At 43.5% G+C, this 27,815-nt stretch overlaps 1 protein-coding gene across 6 annotated transcripts in view; it reads right to left on the bottom strand.

Moving 5' to 3' along the window:
• The window catches only part of FAM227B (family with sequence similarity 227 member B), a 3,234,040-nt gene that overhangs the window by 378,069 nt on the left and 2,828,156 nt on the right, over positions 1–27,815 (bottom strand). For 4 of the 6 annotated variants that reach the window (XM_078684781.1, XM_078684784.1, XM_078684785.1 and 1 more), the window contains one exon: positions 9,642–9,716. The exons of the other annotated variants lie outside the window; for them this stretch is intronic. In XM_078684781.1, coding sequence (XP_078540907.1) covers positions 9,642–9,716 — 75 coding nt within the window. The remainder of the gene's footprint in view (positions 1–9,641; positions 9,717–27,815) is intronic. 6 annotated transcript variants of the gene reach the window in all.

The following is a 27,815-nucleotide window of genomic DNA, read 5'->3' as shown; positions in this document are numbered from 1 at the left end:
CAATTCCTTAATTGCGATTCCTTAATTTTCGCAATTAAGGAATCCCAAAATGGAATAATGATGCATGTGGGTGGTGGTTCTTTGGCTAGGCTAGACTCTGCCTCTATCTTTTTACCTGACTACCGCTAGGCGCCGGGACACCTCTATTTGAGGTAGCTTTTTGCACTATAGAAGTAACACTATTATTATTACAAGGAAATGTTTTTTTATTTTGTATTGCAATTGCTTTAGTTAACTTATGCAAATAAACTTATGACAACTTCCTCACAGACTGTAGAAGGATGTCTGGCTCGCTGCTGATACATTTTGCTGGATTTAAGACCTGGGAGACACTAATGGGAACATTTGGAAATTGCATGAAACGGACCAAGCTTTGAGCATACGTGTTTGTGTCCCAAGCCCCTATACATCAGTCTTCAAATCCAGTGACGTTTCAACTAGTGCTGCATCCTAATATGCCTAGAAATAAATGCACCATTTGACATTACCTTTCAGATTTATTCTGTAAGGAGAAGCCTCAAACACGTCGATGAAATTAGCGTTAATACCTACGACATTTTGACCAATGACCAATTTGTCTAAAGCCTTTAAAAGTGGACCACTAGCCGCTAAACCTCTATAAAATGATCACTGTGGGAGAAACACCTTTTCCCTCTTGGAAGCAGTCACCAGGCTTTGACAAAATTTATGCGATAGCCTCTTTACAAAAGCATTAATTGTCTTTTCAGTTCCCCTAAACTATACTTGTTACGCTTCTCCATAACAAATAGGACATTTTATACAATATGCGCCCCCCAAACCCAATATATCTACCGTGCTGACTATCCCATAAACCAGTAAAGTCTATTTTAAGCACTTTATTAGTTTTTGCAAGACACGTTTTAACACTATCGGCGATCTCGTCAGCATGAAAACACTTGGCTGTGCACTGAAAAATTTCCAGCAACTGTCCATTGTCATATTACACTTATTTAATACGAGAACGTCACACAGTGTAAGTGCCAGTAAACAGATTGTTCTGCTGAACGTTAGGAACATTTGCAAGGCTAACGTTGTACTTCTATATAATCTGTATGGATTAGGTAAAATGAGTACCATTAACTTGGGTGATAACACCTAGGAGCATATTTACAAGGGGATATCGTCACCAGAACGTCACTTTTAGTGACGTTCTGGTGGCGATATTCCCTTCTCCTTATTTACAAAGCTGCCTTAAGCTACTTAACGTGGCTTAATGCTGCCTTGTAAATAAGGCCCCTTTTAACACTTCACTTAGTGTGAAAGAGGCGTGCAAAGGGTTTTGCAATGGGCGTTCCTCAACAACACCCATTGCTTTTATACACCGCTCCATATTTACAAGGATGGGGCACCACCAAAAACGAACCTGCCTGGTCTTAGAACGGCGATACGCAGAGAAAATATTAATTTCTCCATGTATTTTGCTCTTTCTATGTGTGCTGCTTTCTGCAGCACACAAAAAATGGAGAACGCATAGAAACAGCAACTTGCCTTTAAAGATTGTTTATGTGCAGGAAGGTGTCCCTTCCTGCAGATAATCAATTGCCCCTGAAGGACAGGCACCCTTGCAACATGGTGCAAGGGTGCCTGCGGTGGAGCTAGGCAGCTTTTTAGCACCAGTACTCGGGGAAATGCAGGGGTGCGCTGTATTTTTGTAAATACGGCACAACCCTGCTCTTAAAAAATGTTGGAGCATTCCGGCCAGTTTTGGAGTAACACTGTGATCAGACATTTTATTGTAAATATCCCCCCTAGTGTGAATCCAGCTTGTGGTATGCACGCTACACACAGCTATATGTATTACCACTTTTACTTGTAGTAGCAGTAGTAGTAGCAGCAGCACTGGCGTTATTATCGCTGATGTTTTGATGTCATATTATTGTTGATGTCATTTAGTTACTCAGCCTTTCATTGAGTCGAATTCTTAAAACCATCTGTGCATCCAACTTTAACTTAGGTGTGCAAATAGCTATTTTTACAAGTCTAAGGGGCAGATGTAGCAAGCATTTTTGCGTTCGCAAAAGGGCAGATTCTCAGAATCAGTCCGTTTGCGAACGCAAAAATTGCTTTTACAATGCAGCAAACCCATTTCGCGATTCGGTAATCTGTTACTGAATCGCAAAATGGGTTTGCGATTCGGTAATAGGAAGGGGCGTGTTTACGGCGTCCCTTTGTTATACCGAATCGCATCGGTATGTATGAATGTTTTGTGATCGCAATTCTTTTCCTTCAAGGAAAACGGGCTGCTTTACAAAAATAAAAAGATTGCTTTATTGAAAAGCAATCACGGACATGGTGGTCTGCAGATCTCAGCAGACCACCATCTCTGTGGTTTTTACGATTCTTAGGGAGTCGTAAATTGCGACCTACCTCATTAATAGGTCATTTGCGACCCTTTAGGAATCGCAAAAGGTGTACTATACACCTTCATACATTGCATTTTGCTATTTCTTAATTGCGAATCCTTGTGTTTCGTAATTAAGGAATAGCAACATGTGGGCTACATACATCTGGCCCTATATCCACATTTTGTATTCACCAAAGATTCATTAATACATGTAAAAATGTTACTGAAACATAGTTGCTAATCTGGTTTGACGAGTGGAAATCGAGCTTTTGGGGGCATAGATACCCCGGATAACATTTTTTAGTATTCAAAAAGGTTTAATGAACCATTCCCATCCAAAACATAATGCTATGATTACGTTTGGTAATCCCCATTGCTCTTAGTCCTACTCGTCCTCGACCCAGTCATCACTCATGAGGTATTCCACAGACAGGAAACAAAACAGGATATGCTTTTAGGCTCCACCCCCCCTCATGCCAGGTGCTATGTCAGCCCTAACCACCAGAAGCACATCCTGACACACCAAGCAACAAAGGCCTGGACAGGGAGGGAGGGTGGGAAGTATGACTGGGTCGAGGACGAGTAGGACTAAGAGTAATGGGGATTACCAAACGTAATCATAGCATTACCTCTACGTCCCTCGTCCTCGACCCAGTTATCACTCATGAGGCATACCAAAGCAACGCCCAAACAGGCCTTTGGCAACCCAAACACAGCAGAACACAGACCAGACACAAAGGAGTGCAGCAAGTGAAAGTTTTAATAAACAAACAGAATCAGAGCGGAGGGGGAACCCCCACAGCCCGCAACACTCAACAACCAAAATTGGACCGGCCAGACAAGGCACAATTCAACCTGTAGTGCCTCACAAACGTGGACTCGGAGGCCCAGGTCCCAGCCCGACAAATCTCATCAAGAGACACACCATGGTAAGCAGCCCAGGAGGCAGACACGCCCCGAGTGGAACGCGCCTGGACACTCGCCGGACAAGGCAAATCAGCACCAAGATAGGCAAGAGTGATGACAGCCTTAATCCAGCGACCCAGAGTGAGTCTAAATGCAGCCTTACCCTTACCAGCCAAACCAAAGGTCACAAAGAGAGAGTCAGAAGAGCGAAACTCCCCAGACCGAGCCACATAAATGGATAAGGCCCGCCCCAGATCCAAAGAATGAAGCAACAGCTCAGAAGGAGAAGAAGGAGAAGGACACAAAGAAGGAAGAACCAGCTCCTGAGAGGAATGGAAATGGGAGCGGACTTTGGGGACAAAACCAGGATCCAAAGAGAGCACCACAGCGTCATCCAGAAAACGCAAAAACGGGGAAGAACAACGCAAGGCCGTAAGCTCCCCCAGCTGTCTCGCAGAAGTGATAGCCACCAGAAAAGCCACCTTGTAGGACAGAAACTTAAGGTCCACTGACTCCAAATGCTCAAAGGGGGAAGACTGCAAAACACCCAGCACCAAGGAGAGATCCCAAGGGGGCACCAGAGAACGAACAGAAGGGGAAGAAAGAGAGAAACTACGAAACAAGCGAGAAACCAACAGGCTACCCGAAGGAAGAAAGGAATCCGGGTCCCGGAAGGCCCGGATAGCAGCCCATTGGCCACGCAAGGTAGATAAAGCAAAGCGCTTCTGAAAGCCATCCAGAAAAAACTGAAGAACAGAAGACACAGGGCAAGAGGCAGGAGTCAGACCAGACGAGGAACACCACCCCGAAAAAGAAGACCAGTGCTTTGAATAGGAAGACAAAGTAGACGGTCTACGAGAGGCCTGCATCACAGAAATGATGTGGTCGGGCAGACCACGGACCCCAAGAGACAACCGTTGAACCTCCAGACCGCCAAGGAGAGGGGAACCAGAAGTGGGGACGGAGACCTCAGAGGAGAGGGTAACGGGGCAGAAGCCAAGGAGGGCCCACCGCCAGCAACAGAGGAAACCAGGACCTCCTCGGCCAGTGCGGAAGAACAGCCACCACCTGAGCCCCCTCCCGCTGAACCTTCAGCAAGAAGGCAGGAATCAGAGGAAAGGGAGGAAAGCCATAAAGAAGCCAAGGAGGCCACAGGAGAGACAAAGCATCCACCCCCAGGCGCCCTCCTCCGGAGACCTGGAGCAGAACAGGGGAACCAGGGCATTGGAGCGGGAAGCAAACAAATCCAGAACCGGAGTCCCGAACTTCAGGCAAAGCAACCGAAAGGTCCGGGGAGCCAGACACAGGGACAGAGAGGAAGGGAACCTCCGGCTCAACGAATCCGCCACCACGTTGTCCACACCCCGAATGTGCTGAGCAGACAGGGCCAGAAGATTCTTCTCCGCCCAGTCCGAAATGGAGCAGGCCACCAGATTCAGGGAAGAACTGCGGGTCCCGCCCTGGTGATTGATATAGGCCACAGACACCGTGTTGTCCGATCTCACCAGGACATGGCAACCCACCAGATGAAGATGGAAAAAGCGGAGAGCCCTCTCCACCGCAGACAACTCTCTCCAGGTTGGACGACCTGCGAGACTCCGACGGGAGACAATGAGCCTGCACAGCCCAATGGTCCAGAGTCGCCCCCCATCCGGAAGCGCTGGCATCTGTGGTCACAACCAGAGGAGGAGGCAGACGGAACAACATCCCCACGGAAAGGTGGGAAGGATCCAGGCACCACTGTAGAGCAGACACAACGTCCAGAGACACGGGCACAGGAACCGCATAATCCAGGACAGGAAAGGGGACCCACCACTGCACATGCCATAGTAGAGGGAGCAGATGAACCCTGGCCCAGGGCACGGTGAAGACAGAAGCAGCCATGTGGCCCTGAACCTCCAGCCACTGAAGGACGGGAGCCGAGGCTCGGGACAACAACTTCCTCAGCAACGACTGAAGGCGACGAATCCGGGCGTCCGGCAGGAACACCTTGCCCAAACCAGAATTTAACACAGCTCCAATGAAGGTCCTCCGGGTGGCAGGCTCCAGGTGGCACTTCGGCAAGTTGATCAAGAACCCGTGTTCCCTGAGCGTAGTCATGGTCAAGAGAAGGTGGTGAGGCATGACCTCCAGGGACGGAGCCTGAACCATCCAGTCGTCTAGATACGGGAACACAGACACCCCCAGGAGATGGAGATGGGCCACCAAGGGAGCCACCACCTTGGTGAACACCCTGGGGGCGGACCGAAGACCAAAGGGAAGGACGCAGAACTGCCAGTGCTGAACCGCCAGGCAGAAGCGCAGGAAACGCTGATCCCGCACAGCCACCGTGCAGATACGCATCTTGGAGGTCCAGAGTAGAGAACACCCAACAGGACTGGATCAGCGGAATAACCTTCCGGAGAGTCTCCGGCTTGAACGGGATCTTCTTCACAAACAAGTTCAGTCCCCGAAGGTTGATGACCACCCGGAAGCCCCCGTGATCTTTGGCACCACAAAGATGATGGAGAAGACGCCCAACCCCCGCTCCGTCACCGGAACAGGGACAACAGCAAGCTTGCCCACCAAAGAACGGAGCCTGTCCAACGAGGCCAGATGGCGGGAGGCATCCCGAGGAGAAGGGGTCACCACCACCCCGGAGTGGGGGGGAAACAAGAACTCGATCCGGTAGCCCCTTGACAAGACATCCAGCACCCATCTGTCGGAGGTCATCAGGAGCCAAGCAGGAAGGAACCTGCGAAGCCTCCCACCAACCAGAGGCGGGCCACCAGCGAGAACGTCCCCTCGGACGGCATAGTCAGGAACGCTGCGGACCAGACCCGGCACCCCTCTGGGACTTCTTCTAAAACTTCTGGGGAAAAGACCTGCCAGTGCCACGCTGATTCCGAAAGGAGGACTGCTGAAACCTGGAAGGCCGGCGGAAAGTCCTGGCACCCGAGAAGGAGGAACCCCCTCGGGGTGGAAGGTCACGAAAAGACAAAGAATGTTTGCGTTCCTTGAAGACCTTGTGCAGCTTCACCTCCAGCGAGTCACCAAACAGACGGGCACCAGTGAAAGGCAGCCTCAAAGCCATGGAACGCTGGGCCGCATCTCCAATCCCGCAGCAACAGGTTACGACGGGCAGCAATAGAGGAACCATAGGACATAGCAGAAGCCCTCACAGAATCAAAGGCGATGTCCGACAGGAATTCCGCTTGGCGCTCCATGGACTCCAGCAACTCCGGACAACTGGCACCCTCCTGCATGGAAGAAAACAGGGATTTGAAATCGGACAGCAAAGACTGGGCCATATACGCCCCATAAATGCCAGAACGAATAGCCAGGTGCGAGGCGGCATAAGACTTCTTCAGGGCAGAATCCACCTTCTTGTCCACAAAGTCCTTCAGAATGTTATCATCCGCCATGGAAGGATGACCCACAAGACTGGCCACCACAGAGTCCACAGGAATGGAATCAGGCAAAGAGTCCGCCGCTTCCGAAACTGCAGCAAGAGCAAATCCTGAGAGGTACTGGGCGCAGAATCATCAGGAAACCCCATGTTAACCCGAACATGGGAAAGGAACGTCAGGCAAGAGATCCCTGGAAATGTAATTGCCCTGAAGTTCAACAACAGTCAGCGAAGACTCATCAGACTCAGCAGAGGAGGAAATATCGGAATAAAGGGCAGCAGAACCAGAAAGTCCAACAGTATCCTTCTTAGTCGCCTTGAGATCAGAAAGTGTCTCCAGGATAAGGCGCTTAATCCGATCATCATCAGCCTTCCTGCCACGCTTCACAGGAGGAGGAGAGGAGTCTCCACTGGAACCAGGGGAAGAGGGAGGCACAGGGGAGGAATGCTTCCTCTTACGATGGTGTTTGCCCATAACTAACACACCCAAGCACAAAGTAGTAATCAAAGAAGAATGAACACTACAAAGAAAACACTTTCCCCCAGGGGACTATATATATATATATATATATATATATGCAGGGCACACCCTACCAATTAGCCCCTCCCATAGAGAAGACACCAGAGGGAAAAAAGCGGTGAGCGGACCGCAATCAGACCCAGGCCCGCAGAGAGGGGGCAAGAACACAGTAACCCCTTGGCCCCCCCCTGCGAGCAAAGAAACCCCGGAGGAGACACCCGGGCCCCCATTTAGAGCGGGCCAGGCGCGAGCAGGAAAAACACATGGGGAGGAGTGTGCCACACACTAGCCAAGCGCTCACGGCACCTACCTGCACGATGCCGGTATCAAGGAAGCAGGACATCACCACCAAGGACCCCTCGCACAGCAGGAGAATCCTCAGGGCAACAGCAGCAGGAACAGACATCTGGGTCGCAACAAAACCAGGAAGACCCGAAAAGCCAAGCAGCCCAGGTCTCCTGAGCCCAGGAGGAGACAGGGAAGCCCAGCACCCCCACTCCGAGGTATCCCACGACGGTCAATGGGAGCCCCCCAGAGCCCAGCAGAGGAGGATCCACAGGACAAAGAAGCAGGTAAGTGCCAGGCACTCACCCCAGCGTCTCCCATCAAGTAATCCACCGACAGGAAGCAAAACAGGATCTGCTTCTGGTGGTTAGGGCTGATATAGCACCTGGCAGGAGGGGGGGTGGAGCCTAAAAGCGTTTCCTGTTTTGTTTCCTGTCTGTGGAATACCTCATGAGTGATGACTGGGTCGAGGACGAGGGACGTAGAGGTAATGGCCATTTTACTTGTGTCAAGGGCTAAAGGAAAACGATATTCAATGTAGAAAAGGTAAGAGGATAAAAGCATTTCTCCACAAGAAAAGCCAGCGTTGGCAAATCGTATAGTTCTGACCTGCACTTGGATTTATGAGGCAGACCCATTGGCTTTGGCACGTCATCAGTGCACTGGTGGCAGCATGAGAAGGAGCGACCAAGCTTGCTGAAAACAGCAGTGACCCATCGAATGAAACAAAAGGAGCCAGTCACTAGGCATTCGGAAAAGCAGCATCGATCGTGCAACAAGATGAAATGGACGCCCCCAGTGAGCTGAAAAGCAGTGTCGCCCCAGTAACGGGAAGAAAGGGCGCACCATGCACATTGAAGGTTACAACGCCATACGGAGCTCTCTGACTAGGACGGTGACTTCTTAAGACTTTGGGATGACCATCTTGGAGCCAGCACATCCTAATGTAAAACACAATAGGAGGCCTTACTAGAGCGAAGCTTGTACTCGAGTGCTGACAAATACAATAAAAAAATGCTCGCTGCACGAAAAATCTATAATAAAAATGATTGCGTGGTGCATGCATGGATGTGATGCGGCTTTAAATATGTGATGATTGAATGCATTTTGAAGACATAAAATAGTCCCTCATGCATTGCAACTGAAGATGGAAGGACACTACTGAGCAGCCATTAGGAGGTGGCATGTTCTATGCTGGAGTCAAACCCTACACAACATATACATTTGAATACTGGTCACATAAAGAGCCAGACGCATTTTTTTGTGTTAAAAGTTCTCTTCAACCAAATCTAAAAATTCCACTTGGAGAAAAAAACTGAAAGAAAACTCGCGAGTGCAATTGCACCAGTTCGGAACTATACGCAAAAATATCTGTTTATTTGCTCACGCGTAAAGGAAATCACAAAAAGAATTCGAGTAGAATTGAGGGGAAAACTGTGACATGTATAACATTTAAATATAAAATATCATTAGGCAATCGAGAATGCTACTCGTGCTGTCAGATACAAGCCTGCAGGTCACAGAAAAAGATGTGCGTGAGCTGCAGTTTGGCAGAAGGTTCCAGAACTAGCCTGTCAGGTCCCTTCCTCTCGCTCCCAGACATGTTAACTAATTACAAGGAAGACATAACACACAACAAAGTGTGTGGACTGTAATAACTGTGCCCAGAAAGCCTCTAGTGTGTGAAGAGAACCCTTAACCACGTGGGTGCATCTGGCCTTATTAGATTAGAGCCCGCAGGCCATCAAGTCTGACTTCACTTATATAATTTTCTGAAACAAGCAACACAAAGAAACGGCTTGTTTTGTTTTCAGACAAACACTGTTTTCCCCGACAGGGAGGTTTCTTCTGCAACGATCGTGTTTGAAGTCCGTTTTGAAGTACACAACATTATTACCAGATATTTGCGATAGCCAGAAACCATCAACGGGCAGGAATGAGGACAGACCAAGTCTGTAGCTGTCGGTGACTTCAGTAGACTACAGATGATCCACAGTGCAGAAGGTGAAGTAGATCTCTGAACTCTTTCTTTTATAAAAAAGAAAACACCTCTGTAAACCGCTTGAATGGAAAGGTATATGTTCAACCACTTAACTGAAACTATGAATACACTGTTTTTACAGTTCAGACAACGTTTTGGGAGCTTTCATGTTTTTTTAAGTCAAAGAAACACCAACCTTTCAAAGTGTCTATTTACTTTTATTTTCTGTTGTTCAATTTCTTCAATTTCCCTTCTAGTTTTATCTTGAACACTGAAATAAAACACACATCATATTACTATTAAATACGTGCATGCGGTTCTGATATTGAGACAGATTTATTAGGAATAGTTTCAAATCATTCAAATGTTTATAAATCATGATTCAGGGAATGAAAACCATTACATGAAATAAAGCAACACACAATGTGACTCGTGAGTGCTCTATTAAAAGAGATAAACACTTTCATAAGTTAAAACAATTAAATAAATATACGAGTTATACATATTTAAAATGTGGTACTAATCTCCCCAACCATTGGTTCTATTCAGCTACAGAGATGTGACTTGACCAGCTGAGATTGCTTCTCAAAGAGGCCTGATTGTTGTTTAATTCAAATTATAAGGTGCTAGTGCATGATTTCATTAATGCATTTTAAACGCTTTTAAGATCTTAAAATTGGTATGACTTTCAGCGATTATTTAAAGTGCAACAGATTGGGTTGGGAGTCCAAACTGTTATTCAAGCGAGGGTTGCAGCACGCAGATGTAAACTTGAGCAGAGCAAAAAGCTGTAATCATTATTAATGTACGATTTAGATAATAGCGTTCTTGAGAAAGCTACTAGTGGGAAGGGCCCAGAGCACTGGGCTCGGTGATTCCAGGTTCATTAGGATGATAATCAGTTATACGTTTTTGAACATTGTGTAGGGATTGAAAAGGTCCTGGCTATTTTAAGTTTTTAAAGTATTTTAACGAATTTCCTGTGCCTTGATAAAGTGGCTGCATTGGCTTGGGAAAGACATACGGAGGATGCCTCTGCCCTTTGTCTTAATATTGGTTTTAGTAGGGCCCTCCTTCCATCGTCAAAAGTGGGGCAGCAGCACAGAAGGTGCAGCCATGAATCTCGTTTGAACTTGCATAGTCAGCAGACCCCCCCCCTTTGCCTTGATTGGCCCATACCGGGTTAAAATCTACTATTGGTAGGCCAAGGAGGTGCATGTACATTATGTCTCTCCGCACTCTACGGCTGGGGCGACTGATAAATATGTCTGAGATCTTCCCTCCAGCTTTGATGAATTTAAAGGGCATAACATCTCCGATGAGCTTACAGAAGCCAGGTCTTGCTGAAATGAAACTAACCGTACCTGGCTATTGATTATCTTTTTCCATGTCATGAAGGTAAAATAATCAAGGGAAAGTGTTGCTGGGTCGGTTTGGAATGATGCAACTGCCCTCTATAGTTGCCTGTTCCATGGAGTTCCAGGGTTCTCAAAAATGACTCCGAGGTAGGCCTTAAAGGGGTTCTGTGGAGCTTTCAGTATATATATATGTAGTATTTCAGAAAGTCCACCTTACTGGTTAGAGTTTGGTCAAGTTCCAGTCGAAGTCTTGATCTACACATATTTCGACACGTATTTACACAGTTGGAAGATCCCGACACACTAGGTGTTTTCAAGGCACCCCGAACAAGAACTAGGAAAAGCATAATGCCGTATTGAAGTGCTGGAAGAAGGGTGGCCTGAGTAACTTTGATTATTGCTGTAGGCTGTTTAGTTTCTTGTTGAGGCTGGCTAAGCCTCAACAATGATGGTATTTGATTTCTTTTTTAGCGAGCTTTTGTGGGCAGAAGATTGAGCAGATTCAGTGAGCCACACACACAGATAGATATATTTTGCTGCCGTAGTGATGATCTTGGGCCCAATGGTGCATGAGAGGGAGTTCTCATTTTTGTAATGGCTAAAAATTACAATTTTTGTCTTTTCTCGATTAAGAATGAGAACATTCTTCTCGTTATATGAGTGGAGGCTAGTCAATGCTTGTTGGAGGCCCACTTTTGTGTAGTCCATGATTACTATATCGTCCGCATACTGAAGTATATGAAGTGGCTTGTGGCCTAATTGGGGGAAAGCGAGGCTACTGTTTGCTAGAGCTTTACCCAGGTCTGCTATGTATAAATTAAAAAGTAAAGGAGCTGATACACAGCATTGCTTCAAACTGCCTTGAGTGGGGATTTTGGGGGTGAATGTGTGTGGACCAGTTCTCACACTGACCCATGTTTCGGAGTAGAGGGGATTATCGCTCTTAGAGGGTTAGGGGGGGACACCCCAGTGTGACAGCTTCCTCCACAATGTCGGTATGTCCACTTTGTCAAAAGATGTGCTATAATCTATAAAATAGCAGAAGAGTGGAAGCTGTTTGCTTTGAGCAGCTTGCTGGGTTAGGGAGGCCAGTGCAATGAAATTGTCGATGGGGGCTGCTCCTCTGCAGAATGGGGGCTGCTCCTCTGCAGAAGCCTGTTTGGAAGAATGGAAGCAGCCCATTATCCATTACCTAGGACACCAGTTTCTTTCGTTACAGGATAAGCAGAGCTATTAAGTAATAATTGGACCTCTCCATGTCTCTGAGATTTGACCGAGCTAAAGGCAAGGGTAAATAGCAGGGTTAAGACTGTTGCCCAGCCCTCTGGGGCACATTTGAAGATGTCTTCTGGTACCTGGCGCCCCGTCATGTTTTATGGCCTTAATGAGTTTTGACATTTGGGCTGGTAAGATTGGCTCCTATTGGCCCCCTATGAGCTGGTCAGCAGGCCCTCGGTTGACCATGAAGGTTATAGATTTAGGATGGCCAGAGAATAGATCAGTTACATGACTCACCCATCTAATTTCGGAGACCCTGTTTTCTCTCATTGGCGAAGATGATTTTAGTTTGTTCACATAGTTCCAAAAGTGAGCAAGAGATTTCTCCTTGAGCATTCTGTGCATTTCTAACCGCTCCTTTTCTTCCAGGACTTTCCTTGTTTCCTATATGACTGTTTTGCATGCCTTCCGCGAAACTTTAATAGCCCATGCATTTTTAGATAGTGGTGTTTGTTGACTTTGCATATGCGGAGGCTTCTCTTTAGGTTCTTCTGCTCGCTATTAGGAATAGGGAAGGAAGCTCACTGCAAAACAAAACCGTGTTGACTTTGCGTAGAATTAGAGGTCGTTTTAGAGTAGTCAGATGGCCTCGTTTTCAAGATTTGCTCACTTATGTCGCATATTCTTTGCCTCGGCATTACCTACGTCTTGAAAATGCGGTGTGCAAGCCTTAATAGATGATTGGCTATACACCAAGGCACTGTAATTGTCTAACGAGAGACTATGTAATACGTGAAGTAATTCTGTTTAACAGTGAAACATTTGGGCACTGCTAGGACAGGAGTTAGAATAGTAAATATGTCAGTATATTTCTCAATATTATACCCACTTATAGAAACAATATACTATTGTAACTGGCAGTTTTTGTGTATAGATATAGTAAGGCGAAATTCAAAGTAAGGAACAGTAATTTACTGTTTAAGAATTATGACAACATTGCAATTATGAATAATGTAGTCAGTGCACACCCTATTCATACATTGTATATCAAAATGGTGTATCAAGATTAAACAAAAGATGCGTGCTGCTTGGTGGGTGGGCGGCCAGCCCTGCGAAATAAGCAACAGCTAGTGGAAAACCACTGATATACCAAACGCACAGCTATGAGCAAAGTATATCACATTAGTAAATAGTAATTGTTAAATTTGTAATTCAATTGAAACAACCAGTTTATCAAGAAATGAAGTCACAGAACAAATGAATTTGTAATCATTTCATTGTTGAAAAAAATAATACATTCTGCACAATAGTGTACTGAAACCACAATAACATAGTATAATTTTTCACAAGGATGAATCCAAACGAGAAAAGTAAATGCTGTGTACTTCGTGAAAATTAATAAATCATCTTGGTCAAGCCCAATGCATTTCGGGATTTTATCCCTTCTTCAGGGGCGCTGATAATAAAGAAAAAAGCATACTGTAAGAACATCATCGCTAGAAAACAGTAGTCATAATATAAACATGGTAATATTGCAGCACATAAACAATGGCCAAGGACCAGCGTTGAACATAGTGTTGGAATGAAGCCTGATGTACCTAATAATGGTCAAAACAGAAAAGTGCTCAAAGAAAAAGCATCCACCGTGTGTCTCCTTAGTAAAGTGGGTAAAAAATACAGAGAATATATCTGGTGATATCAATAGAAATGATGGAGAGAGAGTGTTACCAATAATTAATGATAAGTCTGCAGAACCTGCTAAGCATGCAGTGAATTAAACAAACCACCTAAAAACCACTTACTGAAGTCTTACTGAACACGCAACCTGCTGATAAACGCTCAACAGTTGGCGATAGCAAATCTGCATAAATAAGACAGAGCCCAACCATCAGTGTTTCAAAAAAATGATGACCCACTATCTAAAACTAACGAAAAAGAATGAAAAAGGTACTCACTCAAGCAACTGCCTCGATACTGCCACTAGGGTTATATAAAAGAAGGAGGAATGAATCTGTAATATCAAAAAGGGCAACCAATCACTGAAATGTGGTGTGACCAAACTAGCCCAACTAACCAGCATGGCCAAAAAAAGAAGCAAAGTTCCTTGAAAACGAAAACCCTGGAAGCTCAGACTGATGAACCAAACAGGAGGAGGACTCCTCGAACTAAATGGCAATGCAATCTGCAAAACATGAAAACATGCGAGATCGCTTAAAAAAGGACGAGCTAACTCAAGATTTGGCCAGTCGCCTAATGCCAGAGAAAACCAGTGTCTCCACTCGCACAACTTACTGAACTATCTCCTGACGATGTCACGGCAAGAAGAGTTCAATGGTGTGTGTGAAAAAACTACAAGGCGTGTAGCAGGTGATATAACGAATGCTGCACTGAAGATCGAAATAGGACTCACTGTGGCGAACATCTTGAAAAGGTGTAATACCCCACACTGGCTGCGGACACGGGCGAACGCCATGAACAGACCAGAAATATATTAAAAGGAGGCAATAATACCCCTGAATCAATTGCTGTAACTGAAAAGTGAAACAACACAATAAACACTGAAACACCCGCTACGAAGGCTGAATGAACTGAGCAGTGCCTATAGATATAAGATGAAGAGAAACTAAGAACCCCCACTAGTGGGGCAAACAAATGAAAACCTAGAAAAAACTAGGTATGAGCAGAAATCGAGGGATGGGAACAACCTAAGCAAGTAGTAATGAAGTATAATTGCTGCTAACATAAACGTGAGCAAAACCAAAAGACAGAAAAGAAAAAGAAACCAGCCACCAAATGTAATCGTAAAAACCAACACCATAAGTGCACAAAGAGTACTGCAAAATTTGACCTGAAAGAAGGTACATGTACAAAACTGCAGAGAACTGCTCCTGGCACGCATGACAGTGAAAATCAAAGAAACACTACAGAAAGCATTGTAATTCAATCTTGTCATTCAGACCCCCTGGGACGAGGGTCTGCAGATACTTTATCCACCATGCTTCCCAATGGGCTAATAGTATGTTCAAATTCAGACCTGGCTTGCATGTTAAAGATTCTAGAATCGTGAACTTTAACTGTGCATTTGTGTGCTGATGTTCTAGCCAGTGAGAAGCAAAGTAAGACTTAATAGACTTAGTACGGATGGTGCTTTTATGTTCTGTGATTCTAATTTTTATTTTACGTGAAGTTTTGCCCACATATAAGAGTCCGCATAGACATTTGATCGTATTGATGACATTAGATAGATTACAATCCCCGTTGTATTTGAGAGAGATTGATTTGCCTGAATGTGGGTGTTGGATAATGTTGCCTGTCATGACATTATTGCAGTGGACGCAATTATAGCATTTGCGCATTCCATAAAATGCCTGCGTTTCTGCCACCTTTGTTGAAAGAATAGCTTTAATGTTTTTACTGCGGGTATAGGCAAAAATAGGTTCTTCATTGAATAGTCTATTGAAATCGGGTTCATGTTTTAGGAGGTCCCACCTGGATTTGATGATTTTTTTGATAGAATGTGATCGTGTTGAAAATTTGGACACAAATACTAAACGACTGGATTCACTTTTAGCCTTAGAGATAAGCAGGCTGTCATGATCCTTAAGTCGTGTTTTGTTAACTGCTTCAGTCAAAATAGCATTAGGGTAGCCGCGATCGAGAAATTTGTCTTGTTGTCTTTGAAGAGTGTCCTGTAATGTATTGGCATTAGAGGTAATACGTTCTACTCTCAACATTTGAGAGAATGGAAGATTCTTAATTAACGTGGGTGGGTGAAAACTAGAATACAACAAAAGATTATTCCTGTCAGTTGGTTTAGTGAAGAATGATGTCTCAAGGGCATCATTTTGTTTCTTTATGAGTACATCCAAATAAGAAATGCTGTCTTGACTAATAGAATGAGTGAACTTAATCCTCTCATGCTTAGTGTTTAATTCTGAAATCAGTTGTTCCAATGACTCTTTAGAACTTTTCCAAATCAGGAATATGTCATCAATGAACTGACATAAAATGCCAGATTGATCTTCCAAGCATCATGCATGAAGATGTTGTCGTTCTCGAATTGCGCCATGAAGGTTTCTATTTACAAGTGAGTGGAATCTCCATGGGTTTTTCGGGGGCTCCCTCCTACGCTTACACCTTCATGGCTCAATTCGAGAACGACAACATCGCTAGGATTGATGCCTTGACACATGAAACTTGATGGTCTTCTTGCTTACTACAAGAGGGCGTCCTGTATCCAGGAGCGCTTGTAGTGCCTAACGTATTGGCCAACCTTAGGATAGTTTAACTTAGGAACTTACGAATCCGCCAATAGTAGTGCTAATTCTTACCATTTTATGTGGTATCGCTGCAATAATAATACAACTATAATAGGAGGAAGCCCTGGAATATGAGGAACTTATCGGTTCCTTAGGTACATTAAAAGATGGCGCCCGAAATTTAGAGCGTTCTGGTTCTCATAATACGATGACTAAACTGTTCGCGAAATTTGGTGTATGTTATTTAATTTGGAGGGTTATTCCATTTGATCCAGGCGTCAGCCGATATTGGGCTATATAATACAATAAGTATCTTATGGAGGGTTGAATTAAATAGAATCTAAGGAGTATGGACGTATTTGCATGAATTAAGATGGCGCCGGTGGTCTTCGTACTATATTAGACACTCCAAGACGGCGCCTAAGCGGCACGCCAATTCAGGAGTGAAGATATTCGCTACCCACGTTTCGGTAAGTCTACAGTTTATACTGCATGTCTAACTGTGGCCATTTAGTATCCATCTATGATAATTAATGAGATCTTTATATCTTTTTGCAGCATTTGGACTTTGTAATATTAGAGTTTTGGGAGCGTATACGTGCGATAGAAATTGGAGTTTGAGGGTGAGTTGGAATTATATTATTATGATGCTAGGGATGACGAGTTGGTCTCTTTTGTTGATTTGAAATGTATGATTTGATTACAGCATCGAACGGATGTTGTGCCGTGATATGATGTGATATTTGATACCACGAGGAGTCCATACTTCAGTGAAGGAACTATATTGGACCATACGGGAAAGATATGATTCTTTATGTTGATTCATTGCAATGTGCGCACGTACTACTGACACTGCGTACTAGCGTGATACATGGTATTGTGCCGTGATGTGATAGGAATTACCAATAAACTTAAGGGCTGAGGCAATAGCGGTACTGTAGGGTTTTAGGGACCTAAGCTCTGAAATTATTTAAATTAGACTATGGATTTGATAATATGTTGTGTGGCCATTTTTTTGTGATGATGTGAACAACCTCGGATTACTATGATTTTAGGTGATTGGACGGTATCTATGACTGCATAATTTTGACTGGGACGTCTATATGGAAATTTCAGGTGATTTAATACAGCGATAAATGCATGGTATGATTTTGGGTCTGTGATTATGCTACCTCTATTTTGGTAATGGATTCACTTGCTTCCCATTTATAGTAGGTGGAGCATGACTATGGTGTAGGCTTTGCTAGCTTTTCACACTCTCCTTTATCCACTGGGTACTCTCACTCCGCCTATTCCTTTCGGGGACTATAGTATATGTTATATGGGAGTAGGCGATGATGGAGTCCCATTGACTTATGAGAATTGTATGTTTATTTGGATTGCAGCCCTGAGGAAGTCAAAGTGTTTTACAACTACAAAGACGAAACACGTGTTGGCTGCATCTTGAAGAAATGATGTACTAATTGGAATGAATATGAATATGAAGAAAATAAATTTGGTTGGATAATCATTTCCGGATTACCGGAACTTTGAATTTTGGAAAGTGGACTGTGGAAACTGTGCCAATTATGACTTGAATGAACTGAATATCATTATAATTTACTTTCTTTGTATTGTTATTTGAGTGCTCGGGAGGGAATCACTTTAACTTGTGGGTTTACTTAGGTATAACTTTGTGGATGTTGGGAACCGCATCCTCCACCATGGAAGCACCGATTTACACGAAGACTGTTTAACTTTACCCTGGATTTTGTTGAGCGCCCTGTTATCTGTTGGTTTCCAACCCCGCTTACTCTATTAAGTCTTACTTTGCTTCTCATTGGCTAGAACATCAGCACACAAATGCACAATTACAGTTCACGATTCTAGAATCTTTAACATGCAAGCCAGGTCTGAATTTTAACATCACATTAGCCCAAAGGGAAGCATGGTGGATAAAGTTTTTGCAGACCCTTGTCCTAGGGGGTCTGAATGACAGATTGAATTACAATGCTTTCTGTAGTGTTTCTTTGATTTTACTGTCATGCTTGCCAGGAGCGGTTCTCTGCCGTTTTGTACATGTACCTTCTTTCAGGTCAAATTTTGCAGTACTCCTTGTGCACTTATGGTGTTGGTTTTTATTATTACATTTGGTGGCTAGTTTCTTTTTCTTTTCTGTCTTTTTGTTTTGCTCACGTTTATGTTAGCAGCAATTATACTTCATTACTACTTGCTTAGGTTGTTCCCATCCCTCGATTTCTGCTCATACCTAGTTTTTCCTTGGTTTTCATTTGTTTGGCCCGCTAGTGGGGGTTCTTAGTTTCTCTTCATCTTAAATCTATAGGCACTGCTCAGTTCATTCAGCCTTCGTAGCGGGTGTTTCAGTGTTCATTGTGTTGTGTTCACTTTTCAGTTACAGCAATTGATTCAGGGGTATTATTGCCTCCTTTTAGTTTATTTCTGGTCTGTTTGTGGCGTTTGCCTGTGTCAGCAGCTAGTGTGGGGTATTACTAAGCATGGGCGGATTTTGCGAATTGGCAATCCGTGAAATTGCGTATTTACGGATTCGCAATCCGCAAAATCCGCGAACTCTCGCGAATTTTGCAGATTCCCTTTTTTTTGTGTTCGCAAGGGTTTCTGCCATTTCGCAAGGGTTTTTTACCAGTTCGCAAACGCAAACTTACTTGTCGGGTAGCAACGGTCGCGACCATGTTGTTTCTACGTCTGGTTCATCACAGCACCCTCTGTTTCACCACTGCCACCCTCTGTTTCACCACTGCCACCCTCTGGCCCACCCATGCCACCCTCTGGCTCACCCATGCCACCATCTAGTTCATCACGGTTGATTTTGGGGGGAAAAGCACACTTGCCCTGCCTCAACTGACATGAATGAATTAGGGGCTGATTAATGTGTCACTGAATTTGAACTTCCAGGCTGTCACCTGCTTCCTTATATGTAATTGTTTTCTTTTGCAGTGTAATTTTTTTTAACAGGACCTTTGTTGTATACTTGTAGCTATTCTCTGAGCCTGCTGTGAGGGTCAGAGCAGGGTCATAGAATAGTTGCAAGTAGGCAACTGAACTCTGAAGGGGCCCCTCAGGAAGCACTACAGGGAATGGTTACTAATGATAAGATTGAACTTTTGCACCTGCTGAGTGCTTTCAGTTTTGCAAAAATCCAAATATCCAGCAGCATCCACAAAAAGCAATCCTTCCAGGCACTACAGGGAATGGTTACTAATGATAAGATTGAACTTTTGCACCTGCTGAGTGCTTTCAGTTTTGCAAAAATCCAAATATCCAGCAGCATCCACAAAAAGTAATCCTTCCAGGTCAAGATCCAAATCAAAGTGACCAGCACATGAAGAAAGCACTGGGAGGAGCCTGCTGGACAGGAACAGGAAGTTGGAGACTGTGGGGCACTTCCTTCCTCCCACCCCCCCCCCCCAAATGGACTCCTTGCAAAAAAAAGTGCAGGCAAATGGCAACCTGAGGAGTTATTCTGATAAAAATCATAATTTTCAAGGTTTATGCTGCCTGCTGGTGGATTTCTTGTGCGAAATTGCAAATTTTGCAATCTCGCAATTGCGAGACTGTCGCTGCCCGCCGCATCTACGTGTTCGCAAGTGTTTACTCCCGCGAAATTGTATAGTATTCTAGTTGGCAAGTGCGACCAAGCAAAAAATCTGCTTCGCATGGATTTACGAATTTTCGGCAAGTTCGCGAGAGTTTGCGGATTGCGAATTTGCCAAAAATCCGCAAAATCCGCAAGCGGAACGGATTTTACGCCCATGCTTAGGTATTACACCTTTTCAAGATGTCCGCCAAAGTGAATCCTATTTCGATCTTCAGTGCAGCATTCGTTATATCACCTGCTACACGCCTTGCCGTTTTTTCACACACACCATTGAACTCTTCTTGCCGTGACATTGTCAGGAGATAGTTCAGTACTCGGTAAGTTGTGCGAGTGGAGACGCTAGTTTTCTCTGACGTTAGGCGACTGGCCACATTTAGCTCGTCTTTTTTTAAGCGATCTCGCATGTTTTCATGTTTTGCAGATTGCATTGCCATTTAGTTCGAGGAGTCCCCCTCCTGTTTGGTTCATCAGTCTGAGCTTCCAGGATTTTCGTTTTCAAGGTACTTTGCTTCTTTTTTGGCCATGCTGTTTAGTTGGGCTAGTTTGGTCACACCACATTTCAGTGCTTGGTTGCCCTTTTTGATATTACAGATTCATTCCTCCTTATTTTATATAACTCAAGTGGCAGAATCGAGGCAGTTGCTTGAGTGAGTACCTTTTTCATTCTTTCCCTTAGTTTTAGATAGTGGGTCATCATTTTTTTGGAACACTGATGGTTGGGCTGTGTCTTAGTTATGCAGATTTGCTATCGCCAACTGTTGAGCGTTTATCAGCAGGTTGCGTGTTCATCATTGGACTTCAGTAAGTGGTTTTTAGGTGGTTTGTTTAATTCACTGCATGCTTAGCAGTTTCTGCAGTCTAATCATTAATTATTAGTTACACTCTCTCTCCATCATTTCTATTGATATCACCAGATATATTCTCTGTATTTTTACCAACTTTACTAAGGAGACACACGGTGGATGCTTTTTCTTTGAGCACTTTTCTGTTTTGACCATTAGTAGGTATTTCAGGCTTCATTCCAACACTTTGTTCACCGCTGGTCCTTGGCCATTGTTTATGTGCTGCAATATTACCATGTTTATATTATGACTACTATTTTCTAGCGATGATGTTCTTACAGTATGCTTTTTTCTTTATTATCAGCACCCCTGAAGAAGGGATAAAATTCCGAAATGCATTGGGCTTGACCAAGATGATTTATTAATTTTCACGAAGTACACAGCATTTACTTTTCTTCTTTTTATTCATCCATGTCAAAAATTATACTATGTTATTTTGGTTTCAGTACTCTATTGTGCAGAATGTATTATTTTTTTCAACAATGAAATGATTACAAATTCATTTGTTCAGTGACTTCATTTCTTGATAAACAGGTTGTTTTAATTGAATTACAAATTTAACAATTACTATGTACTAATGTGATATACTTTACTCATAGCTGTGCTTTTGGTATACCAGTGGTTTCCCACTAGCTGTTGCTTATTAACCTTGCAATTATGTAAGCTTATCCAATTTTTTTAACAAGGGCTTAGTTCAGTCAAACTGAGTTGATTTATTTTTTTCTATTTACACAAAACATTAATAATCAGATATGTGTACAAAACGGCACAAAATATTTTCGGAAGTGTTTTTCCTGATAACAAGTGATAAGTATATTTTAGTAATTCGACAAAAACACTTCCTACTAAATATTTTGCGCCGTTTTGTGATTTTTAAGGTTTGCGTTGATGTATCTATACACAGAAACTGTCTGAGACATTAGTACATTGATTCTATATATGAGTTCCATTTGAACACTTGTTGGAAGCTAATACCTAAATACCCAGTTCACATGGACATATGGGTTACTCTTCTTTTTTTGAAAGTAGTATATTTCCCAAAGCGAGATCAAGGCAAGCGGACGTAAAGGCCATTATGAAGTCTTTGTCGATGTGAAGGTCATATCACAATAAAGTTTGTTGATCTGGTGACATATGCCATTGATGAACAGTCATATTTAAGTTAAGTTAACTTAACCTTAGATATGTTTGAGTTCCTTTTCTTAGTAAAGAGTCATAGATGTGGTCAGAGAAATGCAGTTCAACTGAGGCGAATAACCACATGGACATAACATTATGGGGAATCACTAACATTTGTAATTCATTTCTCAAATGTAGCAGTATTGTTTATAACAGGCACAGGATATACGAAAACACTGGGAAAGAGCAAACTCCACCAATGCAGCCCATTTTAACAAGGGTTTTTTCAAAGGGAAGACAACTCAGGCAAGCATATAACTATTTCGTTCACCGTGTGCATGTGGAATGACTATTGCAAACACTCAGTTGTGAGCTGTACGATGCCAGCTTGGCATTGTACCTTTACCATGTCTAAGCGACTAGGGCTCTAGTGACTTATGCAGTGTTGATCTGACAGATAGTTAAGGGGGGATCATGTGGGGAATGACTCTCTGGGATCTATGTCGGCATCAGATGGTATTGTGTAAGTGGGTGTCTGATTAGTGTCTAGGCACGTTTGATGTTAGGGTATGGGTGTGTGATGATGTGTGTGTGGCTGTCTGATGGTTGTTGTGTTGGCATTTGTGTATTTGTGTTTGGTTGTCTGTTCTTGTATGTGCTTGTGTACAAGTGTTTGGTGGTGTGATCAAACACACTAAAGGTGAATGAAGGAATGCTTCCATGTTGTCTAACCACTTGTAATCAATCTGGGTAGAATTCCAACCTATTGTTCTTTTGCCCACCATACCACCTGAGATTGGACCCACCCATATGTAAATCAGTATTGCCCCAACTCCATTAGAAACAGTCCGAACCAAACTGCCAGGCCAAGGCCTCCCTGAACCTGACACAAGCAATCCAAAATTGGTTGTGCCCTGATTGGGGCTTGTCAGTCTGGTTGAGCATGGTTCTAATGGCAAAGTGAGCATAGGATCCATGCCTGGACATACCTTTGCTTCTTAGGGTGATACATTAAACACACAAAGCTAGTGGTAGTTATGCTTTCATTTTGTCTAACCACTGGTATTCTCTTCGGGTAGCATTCCAAACCATCCTTCTTTTGCCCACCATGCCACCTCAGTTTGGACCCAGCCAGATGCAAATAGGCCTCAATCTTGCTCCAATAGGAATAGTCCAGGCCCAACTGTCAGGCTAAGTCCTCCCTCAACCAGTACACAAGCAACCCCAGAATGGTTTCGCTCAGATTAGGACCAGTCAGTCAGGTGTAACTTGGTTCTAGTGGCACAGTGAGCACAAGCCAGCCCCAAGGCCTGGGATACCCTAGCCATTTATGGTGGTTTGTCAAAACACACAAACCTTGATGAGAGGAATGCTTGCTCACTGGTTTGGGGCTGCTTGTGGTTCCTTCTGAAGTGGGGTTCTTCTGGCAGTTCAGGACTGACTGTTTCCATGACAAGCAGGGTCGATACTAATTTGCATAAGGCAGGACTTTGTCGAGAGTGGCATGGTGGGTGAAAAATTATGAACTGGAATGTGGCCTGAGTTATAGTTAGTGGCTGAAATTAATTCAAGCATTAAATCCATTACCACAGTGGAGTATTGCAGTTGATGGCCTAAATGGGATGGGTATTCCAGGACATGAGTCCCATGCTCACTGTGCTACAGGACTGATTCTCTCCCTCACTGCTGAGACCTAAGTAGGTAGAAAAAGGTCTATGATTGATTTTGGTCGCTTCTGGGGTCCTCTACTGGCAGTTCGATACAGACTGTTTTCATAAGCAGCATGTCGGTACTGATTTCCATAACGCGGCCCCTATTTATGGTGGCATGGTAGACAAAAAACAATTAACTCTGATGCGTCCTGGAGCGATTGCATATGGCAGAGATTAATTCAAGTATTCCATCCATCACCTTGTTGTTGTTGCAGTCTGGTGGTGTAAGCCTGTGAATGACCCCTCGTGTCACAACCCCCTCATCCGCCCTCTGTGTAGTGGACCCAATGTGGAGGGCTCATGTTGCATTCCCATATGGCACTCTATGATATCATGACTCATAATCCTCCAGCATCCTCACAAATGATGTCCCCCCACAACACCCTGATGACTGATGTTTCCCCAGCCTCCTCATGACCAAAGTTTCACTCAGCACCCTTATAACTGATGTACTGCCAACACCCTCATGAATTATGCTCTTGCAGCACCCTCATGACCGATGCTTCCCCAGCACCAGTAATTTCCATTATGCTTGAATACCTAAATTAACCAGGAATTAACATGCTTATTGTTCTCTGGTGGGACATGGTATAATCTCCTATAGGCTGCCAGATTAACTACTTTTCCCAAGTGATATGTGGGAAACTTTCATCAAAGTTCTGTATAAGTCAACTATTACTTGTAATTATACACCACCAAAAGTTGCTGGTATATTGCCAGATATAACAAAGGAAGAAATAGCAGAACTAATAAAAAGTGCATGCTCATCCAAGACAGCAGGACCAAATGGTATCCCTATAGATCTTGTCAAGTTAAATACAACCTTTTGGAGTATGTTTTTAGAACAGCTGTTTTCATAAGTAATCAAATTTGGGACAGTGCCATCTTCCTGGAAAGGAGCTATTGCGCATCCAGTATATAAGCGAGGTCCAAAAGCTGATACGCCCAGCTACAGATTAATAGAGTTACTAGGCTTCGAAGAGAAATCGTTTGTAAAACACCTCCAAAACAAATTGAGGTTCTGGGCAGAGGAAAACCAGTAATACCAAGAACACAAACCGGATTTTGCTTAGGGTGTTTAACAATTGATAACTTCATTTCACAGGCTCTTTTAGGGAAAAAGCAAGCTTGCAGTAAACAACACTGTATGCCTGTGAATTGACAAAGGCTATGGAGTAAGCTTACAACACGGAGCATTGATCTGAATCTTCTGAATTTTATTACCATTACATTCGGAAACATGACTACAGGTAAAATTAACACTTGATTATACATTATCGCCAGAAATTGGTATTGAAAATGGCCTTAAGCAAGGTTGTGTTCTAGCACAATTGTTATTTTCTCTCTACTTTTCAGACATAGATATGGCACTAAAGTCAGATATGGGTATCGCACTAAAATTAAGAGGTATAAAAATACCATACATGGCATACGCTGATGACCTAGTGATCCTGTCTCTAACTCCGAAAGGACTCCAGCATCAACTGAAACAATTATACACTTACAATTCAGCGAATGGATTGATAGCCAATATGTCCAAAACAAAAATTGTGACCTTGGACAGCGAATAAAACCTAAAAGGAGGACACTAAGAGAAACACAAATTGAAGTAGTGGAGTGATACGATTACCCTAGAGTGATTTTTGATAATAAGTTATCCTAGTCAAGTCATTACTAAATCAAATTCAAGATTCATGAAACTGTTTGGAGGGAAAGCGATTATTGCATCACTTACAGTATTGCATATGAAATTAGTTCCATATTTGTTATATGCATCCCCATTAATGAGTAAGAAGGTCATCTCTAACTTTGAGAAATGTTTTATGAGTGTGTAAGCACCTTATTACTTTTACGACAGGCAACCCCACACTGTATCATGAGATTGGAACTCGGTCTAAAATCTCTGGCACTATTGCACAACAGAAGCTGTGTGAATTACATTGATTGTGCCAAGGCTGACTCATCTTCATTGAAACATCTCATATGTGAAGAGTTAGGAAGATCAAAATACAGAGATACAGAATTGTACAGTACATTGATGGGATTAGGATTTTACTATTTGCCTGACATACAGGAGGTGGGGCAAATGACCGGATCTATGAGGAAAATACTTAATGCGAAATATACTCACTACTAAGCAACTGAATTTAGACCTTCTACAAGCTGGAAAATATAAGCATATGGACTTTGTATTTGAGACATACACTGTACAGAGTCAAGAATATTTAGAATGGAACCTACCTGACTATATAAAAAGGAAATTATTAAGATTTAGAAAATTTTATAAACCCATTTGGGAGTGTGACGGGAAATGGAACCAGGCACTTAAAGGCAAACCAGCTTGCCAGCTCTGTGGAGCTACCGCTGAATCTCTTGTTCATCTAATATGTACCTGCCCTAAGCTGTTGCCCATACGGAGGATATACTTACGCTATTTGCTTAAAAGTGCTAAAATACAAACAACTACTGAGGCAGTTAAATACTGTTTTAGGCTCAAAGAAACAGTGCAATAACAACGATGATAACGTTTTTAGATAATGCATATAAAGCATTAACAGCAGAAATGTCCCCTATAGTGGGAAGCAACACAGATTTTATCATCAGAAAATTGAAATTGAAATTGTATAATTTCGAGAAAATTATGTATCTTATGCTTCTGGCACTTTCGTATATTAGTAATAAAGTGAGTTAAAAGAACACAATGCAGAGGTAGAAGGGTGAATGAATTTTGCACATATGGCACATTAGCACTTTAGCACTTTAGTATATCTATGAAATCATAGATTGAGCCTAAAAAGATTATAATAATTGCAAACGGTTAACTAATATATGTAAATTCATGGAAGAAAAAGAATATACATTGGATTTACACCAGGGAGGACAACATATAGAATCTCTAATGGTAAATCAGACGTGTTAGACCTGGCTTTTACAGCTGATTTTTCCCTAGATTTTTTGCTTTCTGGCCTTCTGTTTTTGGGACTTTGGGCACTTTACCACTGCTGATCAGTGCTAAAGTGCATATGCTCTCCCTGTAAATTGTATGTATGGATTGGCGTTTCCATAATTGGCTTATTTGATTTACTAGTCTATCCCTAGTACAGTGCAATGTGTGTGCCCAGGGCCTGTAAATTAAAATCTGCTAGTGGGCCAGCAGCACTGATTGTGCCACCCACATAAGCAGCCTGTAAATGTAACTCAGGCCTGCCATTGCCGAACCTGTGTGCAGTCTGGTACTGCCAAGTTGACTTGGCAAATGCACACACTTGCGAGTCCCTAACCTACCCCTTTTCGTACATGTTAGTCTCCCCTAAGGTAGGCCCAAGGTACCCCTGTAGCCAGGGTGCAGTGTATGTGAAAGGTAGGGCATGCCCTGGTGTGTGTGGCATGCCCTGATAGTGAAATACTGCCAATTTTGTTTCTCACCATTGCAAGGCTGCCTATTCCCATAGGATAGAATGCTTATAGACATAAATACCCTGGGAACAAGTTAGGAAAATAAAGTTTAGTATGCCTGAACTCAGAATGTTAAAATGCATCTTTTAGTGAGGGTGATTTTTACATTCTGTGTTTGAAAATACCACTTTTAGAAAGTAGGTATTTTCTTGCTTAGCCTTCCAGTGTGCCTCTGTTAGGATGTTAGGACTGTCTGGCTTTGGTTGACTGGGGCTGGGGAGGAGCAGTGGCCCCAGAGAGCCTGATGAGTCAGGGCTGGCTTGTATAGACGTGGGCTGCATTTAGAGTAGGGGAGGAGATTTCCTTTCACCTTTATGGGCCTGGTCTGCCAAGGGCAATACTATCTCCACCTGATGCCAGGAATCTGCACCAGAGAGGACAGAACCAATTTTGACCAAGCACAGTGCTTCTCTGCCACCAGATAACAAAGGATTTTGTATTATAAATGTTGGGCCTAGACCCCAGAACTTTAGCCCACTTCATCAAATCAAGAGGAACCTTTGCCAAGTAGAAGAGCCGTTGAAGCTGAGGAGGAATACTGCCCCTGTGCTGTTTGCTGTCTGGGGTTGGACTGCAGTGGCTACATGCTGTCAAGGAAAGTTTAGACTACTTTACTGTTTGCTGTGTCCCCTGTTGAGGAAGATCTCCAAGGGCTTGAAACTGAGCTTGCCTCCTGTTCTGAAGTCACAGTGACACAAAGACTTCACCCCCAGCACCCCTGAAATTCCTTGCTGGGATTTCTGACCTGCTCAGAGGTGCCTGCTGTTGTTTTGGACCGCTGGAGACTGTT

The sequence above is a fragment of the Lissotriton helveticus genome, chromosome 3_2, assembly GCF_964261635.1.
Source record: "Lissotriton helveticus chromosome 3_2, aLisHel1.1, whole genome shotgun sequence".
NCBI lineage: Eukaryota > Metazoa > Chordata > Amphibia > Caudata > Salamandridae > Lissotriton > Lissotriton helveticus.
Note: the sequence above shows the minus strand (reverse complement) of the source record. Positions and strands in the feature narration are given on the sequence as shown.